General features: G+C 38.6%; 2 protein-coding genes across 2 annotated transcripts in view; one reads left to right on the top strand and one right to left on the bottom strand.

Annotated features, from left to right (window-relative positions):
- Positions 1-13: 13 nt before the first annotated feature.
- Positions 14-10803, bottom strand: part of LOC104274529 (phosphatidylinositol 4-kinase alpha-like) — a gene marked incomplete at its 3' end in the record, with an annotated part of 29674 nt that continues 18884 nt past the window's right edge. The window contains exons 19-21 of the mRNA XM_009870184.1: positions 1737-1845; positions 1069-1205; positions 14-151 (exon numbers count right to left, since the gene is read on the bottom strand). Of these exons, the coding sequence (XP_009868486.1) occupies positions 14-151; positions 1069-1205; positions 1737-1845 (384 nt within the window). The remainder of the gene's footprint in view (positions 152-1068; positions 1206-1736; positions 1846-10803) is intronic.
- On the top strand, positions 4423-9989 carry SERPIND1 (serpin peptidase inhibitor, clade D (heparin cofactor), member 1). Its single transcript, XM_009870183.1, has 4 exons — positions 4423-5304; positions 7699-7972; positions 8935-9079; positions 9489-9989. Exons 1-4 carry the CDS (start codon positions 4449-4451, stop codon positions 9678-9680), a joined length of 1467 nt encoding a protein of 488 aa, XP_009868485.1. The 5' UTR covers positions 4423-4448; the 3' UTR covers positions 9681-9989.

The following is a 10803-nucleotide window of genomic DNA, read 5'->3' as shown; positions in this document are numbered from 1 at the left end:
TATATATATATATATACCTCATATACTCCAGGCGGTAAACAGAAAGGAGATAGGTAGACATGGCGAAGTCCAACTTATTGATCAACGCTGACACTTCTGGAGGAGGATCCAGGAGATTGATGATGGTACTCCGCAACTCATTTAGTTCAGCCTAGAGATGAATACGTGAAGTTATCTGATGTGGGAGTACTGTATTAGTCTGTGTTCTGAAAACACGTGCTTTCAGCTGTTAGTCTTTTTGCTTTTTAACCTCTGCAAGCAATATGTCAGACTATGACTGTCTACAGACTACGACCAATGTGCTCTGACTCAGCAAGTCCTGATTCTTCAAATGCAGAACTAAACAGAATTAAACAGTGGAGTTAAGCTTCCTTCTGACATAACTGTTAGCTTCCTTGCAGTTATACCAAGGATGAGGAAATGCAATTCCTACACTAAGCATATATAATTTTGATCTACATCAACATTGTCTAGCTTCTCTAAAATTTCACAGGTCTGTTCTGCTCTTCTTTGATGTCATAGAACTAAGTATCTAGGCATAACGAAGATTTTTGTATTATTTGGGAGCCAGAAAAAGGCACTTCATAAGCCACAACTCTTCAATCCACTTTATATTGCTACCACAAATAATACTCAGGTAAAATCTATCCTGCAAACACTAGGGAGAGAAAGTATATCAGTACCAAGACAGGATAAAAAGGGAAAAAACTCGTTTAACATTTCTTTGAAAGACTGAATGTGTAATTTCTTTCCAGAATTTGTTTTTCCATTTTTTAAACAGTACAAGTTTGGTCTGATGCAAAATGGATGAAAAACTATCAGAAGACTTGCAGCTTCACACAGACTTAGCTTCCATACTTGATCAAAACAGTGTAGTTACCACCCTAAATAAAATTAAGCGCAAGCCATTTATGTACACTGCCGTCATAAGAGTAGTATAAAAACTATCTGTTTTTCACTAATCAGAGGCAGGCTGAATGAATATTGTGCTATTTCAGTAAGTCATGGCTACCATATAATTTATGACAGACACGATGGAAGGAGAAAACAGAAGAAATTAAAGCTCACAGAAGTCACAGTATCATTCTTCATGGCAGAATTGTACTGAAGAACAGATCGAAGTGGTTCTTTGCTGGGAAATGTGAGTAAGGGAGACTTGGTGGCAATTTCACACACACCTTCATACCATTCTTCTGGCCAGAGACCTGGAGCACAAGCGTAAAGGGGAAGGTGAGGTGGGAGATAAAAACAATATTAAGATTGACAAAGTTAACTAACATTATCAAGCTTTGTACTACTTCCCAGGGCCAATTTTTCATGCATTTAAGCACAAACACTCAACAGAAGTGACACATTTTCCAAACAAAATAAACGCATGTAGGTAATTCCAAGTGAAGCTTCCCAATGGGTAAGAAGTCTCTACCTGACTATCATCATACCCTGTGTGTCTGATCTTCCATTTCAGGAATTGAGCTATCAGAAGTCATACTTAACTAAGGCTAACTGCTGTATTAGCTTAGGAAAAAAACAACACAGTACGAGTTGTACAGTGCTCAATCTCACAGCAAAAGAGTGAAGAAATCCTACCAGAGAATTGCCATGTAAGCTGCTTCCTTTACAATGTCTTTATACCTCTAATTTTTTTTCAGCCTACTGTGAACAGTTTGCAGTTACACTCAGATTCACCAAGAGTCTAAATGTGAGCAGTGACGTTGCTCTCTTAGAGTTTACACTACCTGATCCTTCCACGGCAAATCCCATCAGCACGGAATACAGCCAGAAGTCACGGAACAACTTCTGCAACCTGGCTTTGGCCTCCTTGATGGGTGGCAAGCGTCTAGTGAGCTATGAAGAAAACAAAAAAAACCATCAGAAAATGGTGGGAGTTACAATAAATTAATTATTTTCTAAGGAATCAATTCATACACATTCTTTACTATGAGTTATGTCACCTATGAATACTAGTATCACATTACTATTGTTACATTGAAGAAAATTAGATCTTGTCAGAACATCTGAAATGTTAACATTTGAGCTGCCAAAGTAAGGATTTCCTTTGTTTTACCCAGGAATAATACCATGCCGATACAGTAACCCCTGAAGAGAATACCTAACATCAGTACACTATCAACCGCAGAGAGGAAGAGACCACAGGGTTCTTTAAACTGTGCCGAAGACAATGCCATGCAGCTTTGCTTCAGCACAAAGGAACTCAAACCCAAATAAATATTAGTCAAACATACTTCTGGCTGCTATTGTTTATTAGCTTTGTGGAAATAAATTGAGGCTCCAATTGGGGATCTTTCATTGTTTGCACCCACGCACACAATGACATCAGTTCTGGAGAATTTACTATCTAAACAAGCAAGTAAAAGAGTATTATTTTTAACACAGTTATTAAAATTCTCTGGTAATTTTTGCACAAACAGCCGCTATCACTGAAGGAGCTCCTAGCTGACATGATATGCAAGTTTAGATAAATTTATATAACAAAGCTCATCACGTGTTATCCTAAAAAGAATTAGAAGCACAGACAGTCTTTAAAAAGTGAAAGAAATGGCCCATTGAACTGCAAGCTTTATTCAATCTGACTGCATTATTACTGTAAACTTCATTAAAAAATGTTGCATTCTAATGGAGATTGAAGTTTTCATTAAAAAAAAAGGAAAATAAAATCCCTCTATTATAGTAAAATTAACGTGAGTTTAAGCTGGTGAATGGCACTATTGTAAAAAGTTGCTTGTGCAACGCAAATGTTTGCACCAATATAATGCTGACTGAAGAAGCCCGACCATCAGTCACTGCGGCCACAACTGCATTTGCAGTAAGATTTCCCCCCCATTTCAGTGCAACGTAGCAGCAACACTTGTCCTGGTCATTAACAGCCAAGTTTACGTGTATGCTTGGCTTTGAAACTTTACGTACATGCCAATTTTTGCCCAAAGATCTTCCTCAACAGAGAGCAAGTACCTGCAAAGCCATAAAAGTAGTTCAACAAACAGCATACGATTCAGCAGAGATCACCAGGCAAGGGAGGGATTTTGGCTGACGAAGTAAGTTCAGCAGTGTTTGGTTTAGAGAATGTTTACTTTGGGAGATACACAAAAAACTAGCGTCAAAGTTCAGATTTAAACCCTGCCATTCCCCTTGCTTGAGCTATTCAACACATCCTTTCCGTACAGTGGCTGAAAGGTAAGCTTCATTTACATCTTCTGTTATTTTAGGTAGATCTGACCAAAGACATTTATATCGCAGAGTGGGGGAATGTTTTGCCTGCGGGTGCAGCTAAGCAATAACTGAACATTCTTGAAGATAGGAATGTAAAGCTGGGAATCGCAGACAGCAAATTCTTCCGTGCCAAAAGCAGAAAACATTTATCAGTGGTTACTGGACAGAGTATTTCAGCCCTAAGGGCTTGACTTCTGGGGGCAGGGAAAAAAAGTCATGAATTTGTGGAGAAACAGTAAGAAAAAGACTAACACAAGTTGTTCAGTCACAGTGTAAAAACCATTTAAAAAGAAAGTACCTTCTGCGGATCCTTCCCTGTTGCAAAAGAATTCCTTTTTTTGTATGGGATAATCACTTTAAACGCTTTTAGGATTTCAGGGTAATTAGTTTGGGAGAGAGTTTCAAAAATTAAGCTGTTCAGTTACTTTAGTCCTGCTACAACGTTTGAAAATATTTTCCTTCAAGCAGTGGTTTTATTCACAGACATCCAGGTATGTATATCTATATATTTTACTTCTACACAAGAGCTCTTTGGTCTGTTTGCTAATTTAAAACATATTCTAATCAAATCATTAGACTTTTGTTTTAACAGTGCAGTCGTACTAATGGTACTTAGTGCAAACGCACACCTTTCTCCAGGTTTGTTGCTAAATCCCTACATCTCCTTTACTCCACCTAACTTCAGCTTTGCTCCTCCAAAAATACCCCCATGAAACTCCCATTTTTTCTAGTAGCTACAGAATGTCTGTTTTTCAAGTTCTCCAGTACCTCTCAGCCTTCTGGCACGCTCTTTTGCTGGGTGCCTAGTCCCTCCTACCAAGCCCGAATCTTCAAACTTATCTTTATGTCCTATTTTTAGCATACACTAGTAACAGTTAGTACACATTTGAAGTGTTACAGGTTTATAAATAAAGAGTCCCACATATTTTAGGTAGCGAGTTAGTTACTGCGGAAAGATGCCAATAATGACAACTTCCATGGGAGGAGGTCAACCGATTCTCTGGCAGGCTAGAGCCATTATGTAAGCAAAACCAATTACCAGTAAAACAGATTTATGCATCTAATTAAGCTCTGTTCCACTTAAAAAAAAAGCTGTCAAGTAAGGTAACTATAGACCTTCTGCTGTGACAGAATTCAGCGTGGATGTGAAATCAGGGAGTAGACAACTAAATTTACCCTATGCTCTCTCTGTGTTGTCTTCCAGGCTTTGATCTGCCAGAATGAAGTTCCTATTTCACTTGTTTGCCTTTGCTCTCACCGTAACCTCCACATTTTGTGGAGTCAAGGACGTCATTGAGCATTTTGAAAGCCTTAAAGATGCGCAGTCACACGAAAACGGGAGCTATGACATGCCAAACTTACCACCAGAGTTCCACAGAGAAAACACTATCACTAATGACTTGCTTCCTGAAGAGGAGGAGGAAGAGGACTATCTAGATCTTGACAAGATACTGAGTGAAGATGACTACGGTGACATTATCGATGCTGGCCCATACATAGTTTCTGAAATTCAGCAAGGAAATATTCTTGAACTGTTCCAGGGCAAAACCAGAATCCAGCGCCTCAACATCCTCAATGCCAACTTTGGCTTCAACCTTTACCGCAGTGTGGCAGACAAAGCCAACTCTTCAGAGAATATTCTCATGGCTCCTGTTGGCATCTCCACTGCAATGGCTATGATTTCTCTGGGTCTGAAGGGGCACACTCAGCAGGGAATATTATCTGTTCTGGGCTTTCAAGACTTCGTTAACGCTAGCACCAAATACGAGCTCATGACTGTTCATAATCTCTTCCGCAAACTCACTCATCGGCTGTTCAGGCGCAATTTTGGTTACACACTGAGGTCTGTCAATGACCTTTACATTCAGAAGGACTTCTCTATTCTGAATGATTTCAGAAACAATATGAAAACATATTACTTTGCCGATGCCCAGCCAGCTGATTTTTCAGATCCCAACTTCATAACTAAAACCAATGAACGCATCTTGAAGCTGACCAAAGGATTAATAAAGGAAGCTCTTGTGAATGTAAACCCTACAACACTGATGATGATTCTTAACTGTCTTTACTTTAAAGGTAAGAATCTGTTATTTCAATCTTAGCAATAGATTTTCTCAGTTTGCAATTCACTGCATACTCCATTGGAAATCCTAGACTGAACTTAAAGCTAGTCTACAGTTCAAAAAAGCCTATCAACTCCCTCATTAAGAAGAATCTCTATTCACGTTTCTTAGGACACTGAAGTTCCAGTCATGCCCTGAAGTTAGTGGGTATTGTACAAATACAGCAAAATGTCTAAAAGTGAGACTAAAAGACACCGTACAAATGCAGAATAGCCTCAAGAAGCATAAGCTTCGTAGGAGTCTCAGATGGTGAGGTAATTAATTCATGTGCAAGTTACTAGTCATATTCAGTCCTGCTTCAAGTTACTGGCTTCCCTAAAACAGTCCAGGGTGATATTACTTCAAACATTATGTGTTTCTAGGTATTCAGGACTCACAGGAATGACTATAAAGAATTTCAGCTTCAAGTATGTATTTTTATCATCTGAGCATTATCCTTGTAGACAAACCTACACAGTGGACTGAAGCGAATAACCAAAACAGAATTCTTCTACAACTATACCCAAACAAATTCACTTCTTGCAGTATTTCAGTCCATTCGGCATGAACTGGCTGCTGATACGGGTTCCTACATGTATCGCTACAGGCTGAACCAAAGGCTTGAAATAAAGACTGCACAACATATATTCTTACTACAAATCCCTATTTTCAATGTCTTTACACTTAAATTAAGAGTCTCTTGTAAGATTTTCAACATTAGTTATCTGCCTCAGGTTGAAAGTTTGTTAATTTTTCAACAAACAAGAGGTGGGAGGTGCCAATGAAAGAGGAACTGAGGATAAAAAGGAAATCTGCTCCTGTTTAAGATGAAAATCAGATGAAGGTGACTTAAGACACTGGTAAGGAAAGACAGATTAGCATAAACGGATAAAAAATGTTTGAAAGTACAATATACTCCTTTCTGTATCTTAAAGGAGTTTCTTTTTCCTAGTTATGTCCCTGCTTCCAAGAAACAAATGCTTGAGGATTCTTAGACCTGCCTTCTCAGCACTTGATTGTAGGAACTTAGGGGAACATTCCTACAAGTTCACGAAATGTACCTTTTCCAACTCACTTGCAAGGCATTACTGTCCTGAAAAATGCCACTTGACTGTTTAACAGATCTGAAGCAGTCATTAGCATAAGATCCAAATAATTCCCTGTTCTGAAGTACCACCCAAAAGAGACTTTTTTGTACCCTTAAGCACATCTTTGATCATCGTGTCATAATAAATACATGGCTTTACTGTCCATTAGACCATCCTAAGAAAAGGATTATACAAAGTAAAAGACAACAATTTTTCCAAAATTCAGTCAAATCATAGAATCTAAAATAACTTTTTGTTTGACTCAAATTATCGAATACTTGTGCTAGCAAGTGCCAGCAAAAATTAAACAGCTTTAGCACCGGAACTCTTGAAGTTATCATATCCAAAAGGACTTCTGACTTTTTCTTCTCCCCGTGGAAACCTGTTAGCCCATATTGCCTTGAGGCTATCTGCTGAAGGCTGTAATTTGTAACCCTCAAAACCAAAATCAATCCTATATCACTGTCTCCCATTCTTCAGTCTCTTGGGTTTTTTACCTGCCCTGAGATGTGAGGCAATTTGTTTGGGAATAGCATAATCCATTTTATATCCCATTCCCTTCAGAATATTAACCAGTCTGATCACTTACTCAAAGAATCTTCACTTAAAAAGACTGAAACCCTGATGGCAAAGCTTTCTGAGCTGCAAAAATAAATTGAACTGTATTAACCGGGTGTAAATCTGTCAGATGACAGGCTTGTGTACATGTGCTGAAATCACACCGCATCAAACTGGGTCATGGAATTAAGTAGCCGACACCCAAACTCTTCAGGATATCCTAACACAGACAGTTAGTGCCTTGAATGGACTAAGTCAAGGCAATACCTTCAGCACAATCTTTGTTGCAAAATGCAAGCAGTCATTACTTGGCCTGAAGGTTTTGATGCTTGAAATGGTTTGGTTTCAAGCACCAGATCTCCTGGGACATATAGCTGGGTCGGTTGTTTCACGAGGTGTGAACCCTGTCAAATATTTAGCATCTGTTTGAACTTTGTAATTTCTAGGTTCCTTGTAGGAAAAAAATAGTACACTCCAAGCCCTTTCAAACCCTCATTTCGTGTTTACCTGCTTTTGTCAAATCAGACAAATGTTAAGTCAGAGAGCAAGCCAGGAATTTTAAAGTCACTTCTCTTCTTGCTCAGGCTTACTTGAAATCAACGATCTCCCTACAGTAATTCCCAACTCACATGAATTAAAACTTAATGTAAACCGCTGTTCTGCTCTTCATTAATCAAGGATCTTGGGGTTTTTTTAATCTGACTTTGGCATTGTATTAACAGGAACTTGGGAGAACAAGTTTCCAGTGGAAATGACAATGAAGAGAAGTTTCCGACTAAACGAGAAGCAAACAGTAAAGGTTCCTATGATGCAGACTAAAGGGAACTTCCTAGCGGCTGCAGACCCCGAGCTCGACTGCGGCGTGATCCAGCTCCCATTTGTGGGGAACATCAGCATGCTCATTGTATTGCCACACAAACTCTCTGGCATGAAAGCCCTAGAAAAGCAGATAACACCTCAAGTGGTGGAAAAGTGGCAAAAGAGCATGACAAACAGGTATTTGCTGAAAAGTGCATCTTCTTAAAAGTCTTAATGTGTTTTCTTGATGAGATTGGCATGGGGAAGTAAAGAGTACAGAAGATAATGTACAATATTTTGATTAAAAACATTATAGCTAAACAACCTCCCCCAAAAGATGGATTTATTGAATGAAAAATCAGGACCAGTGATCTCAAAATTTAAATGCCATCAAGAAATCAAGGATGATCTAGGTGGAAGATTCTAACGGAGTTTAAAATTCCTTCTGTTAAATATTTAATGTTGTAGATTCAAAGTAAAAGTTCTAACTGATAAAGTTTACAACGAGAAGGAAAAAGAGGAGATGATAATACGTTATTTGTGCAGAGTAATCTCAGTCATACGGAAAGCAGCCTATGTTCATTTCAGCACTATGCATCTAAACGTATCTGTGCTGTAAAGGCACACATTCAGTAATCAATAACACCACAATTACAGGAGAGGAACAACTACATAGTCTCTCTTGTGCAAATTCACAGACCAGGTGATATCTGTCTTCAGGTCTGATAAAAAGAAGTGATGTGCTGTTCAGAAAAACAGCCTACTACTATTGTGCACAATAACTGACAAATCTCCAATTTAGTACTCCACGAAATCTGACGGCTCAACATTTATCACAAGCAAATCCAACCACATACTGAACTGCTCAAAGCCACGTATCTTATACACATAAATCATGTAAAATATCATAAGTGAGATATTAAAATTGACAAACTAAAGTTTTGGGAGGGGAATTAATTTTTTACAATACAGTTTAAAAATAGCGATGTCTACGTTTTGAAAGTACAAGTACAGTAAACAGGAACAGCCCTGTATAACTCTGCATCCTGCTTGCTGTACACATCAAAAAAACGCAAACTACAACACGTGTGTAGAGCAAAGGAGTAATGCAAATATATATTTCCTAAACAAGTTTTCATTTTTGCTTCTATATTTACTAGAACAAGAGAAGTGGTTCTGCCTAAATTTAAGCTGGAGAAGAGTTATGACTTGATTGGTTATCTGAGATCCATGGGAGTAGAAGAACTGTTCAGTGAAAAAGGCAACTACTCCGGTGTATCGGATGAGAAAGTCACCATTGACAGGGTACTTACTCCACTTGTAATTTCCTTTCTGCTTAAACTGTGTCTCCTGAAAACATGGCAACAAAGTAGAAATAATTCACAGTAAGCCAAAATAATACTTTTTTCCCATCCTTCCCGGAGCACATAAGAAGGATGCGTGTTTCTCTACATGAATAGACAAGGACGTGCAACAAGGAATACATTTAGTCACGTGTCAAAGGCACGAAAAGCGTCGCGGTCAGTCAGGAACAGGCTTGTTCACAGACCAAACCCAGAGATTGCAGCTGCACAGGCGTTACCAGCAAGAGCGTCTCCAGGGAGCCATGTGTGGGACATGGAGGGGGGAAGGCTCTGAGCACATCATTTGTCTATGCTTATGAGATCCTCAATCTCTTGTTTGTTTGTTTTCCTTTTTCTGTTTGTTTGAACAGTTCAATCATCAAGGCACAATAACTGTGAACGAGGAGGGCACAGAGGCCGCAGCAATAACCAACGTCGGATTTATGCCTCTTTCTACTCAGACTCGCTTTATTGTCGACCGCCCCTTTTTGTTTCTGATCTACGAACATCGCACCAGCTGTCTCCTGTTCATGGGCAGAGTTGTCAACCCAGCCAAGTCTTAAAAGCAGAGACCACCTCCAACGTGCTGTTATACATGGGCTGTATAATTACACGTTAATATACCAGTATCATAAAGGAAATTTTATTGTCATACTAGCTAATACAAAAGCCACTCGTATCAAAAGAAAATATATTACCTACAGTTAGTTTCACAAGAATGGACTCATGGCAGTAGATAATTTGACTGCAAATTAAAATGGTTAGTGCCATATATCGATAAGAGTGTCTTAAAAAAACAAATCACAAAGTAACTTACAGTGTGTTCTACTTCAGTGTATAAAATAATCAATAAAATATTTAGACTATATGGATTCTTGAGGTTTAGCTCTATATTTGTGTTAGGATGCCTGTTTATAAGGAATAGGAAAAAGGAAATCCTGAATATCCCATCAGTCTTGGAAGCCTAAGGCTCTCCTGGGTATTTTACATAATCTAACTTGAAAAAGAATAGGTGCTTACATTCTTTCTTTTGCTTGCATCATTCAAAATTCAGCAAACTTACACGCTATGAACCTTACGGGCCAGTGTACCAAATAAGAGATTAAAATATCTTGGAGGAATGAAACCCTAACGCATCCACTACTGTTCCCTAACTGGTATGCTTTCCATGCAGTTCTCTTACCTTCATTAGTACAGGCAGTATCAGAACTGGGCCAACCAAGTAAACTATGTAAAGATACTCTGAACACCTTTTATAGCGAAAGCAGCCAGCAAAATGCTGTTTTCACCGAGCATCACCTAATCCTCTCTACAAAGAAGCGTGATGTAAAGCAATCACAACATTAGTTAAGAATTCAAATACGATCTCCACACTTGACTCAATGGACAAAACCTTTCAAGTCAAACTGAGACTGTAAACCTTCTCAATCATTCTGGTTCCAACACGAATGCTGTAGAGAAGCCTGTGTCACACTTGAAAAAGTGAAAATTTACATGCGCTCTGTAGCACATTACTACTTACCGAGTACAGAGTTGCATCTTACATTCAAGTTCCTAAAGCAATGAACATTCCTCACTTTTGCATACCTTCCTTTGCATCGGACCTTCCAAAAAAAATGTGCCTCTCAATCCAGTGAGGGTATTTTTATTATTATTTGCTGTACTAAATATTGCATCCATCTAAAT

This window comes from Apaloderma vittatum, unplaced genomic scaffold (genome assembly GCF_000703405.1).
Source record: "Apaloderma vittatum isolate BGI_N311 unplaced genomic scaffold, ASM70340v1 scaffold32555, whole genome shotgun sequence".
Taxonomy (NCBI): domain Eukaryota; kingdom Metazoa; phylum Chordata; class Aves; order Trogoniformes; family Trogonidae; genus Apaloderma; species Apaloderma vittatum.
Note: the sequence above shows the minus strand (reverse complement) of the source record. Positions and strands in the feature narration are given on the sequence as shown.

What these genes read in the sequence shown, in the direction of transcription:
- SERPIND1 (XM_009870183.1), top strand. Translation starts at nt 4,449, where the DNA reads ATGAAGTTCCTATTTCACTTGTTTGCCTTTGCTCTCACCGTAACCTCC. An exon ending in CAAAAGAGCATGACAAACAG is followed by an intron (nt 7,973 to 8,934) that starts GTATTTGCTGAA and finishes TATATTTACTAG; the next exon opens with AACAAGAGAAGTGGTTCTGC. An exon ending in AGAAAGTCACCATTGACAGG is followed by an intron (nt 9,080 to 9,488) that starts GTACTTACTCCA and finishes TTGTTTGAACAG; the next exon opens with TTCAATCATCAAGGCACAAT.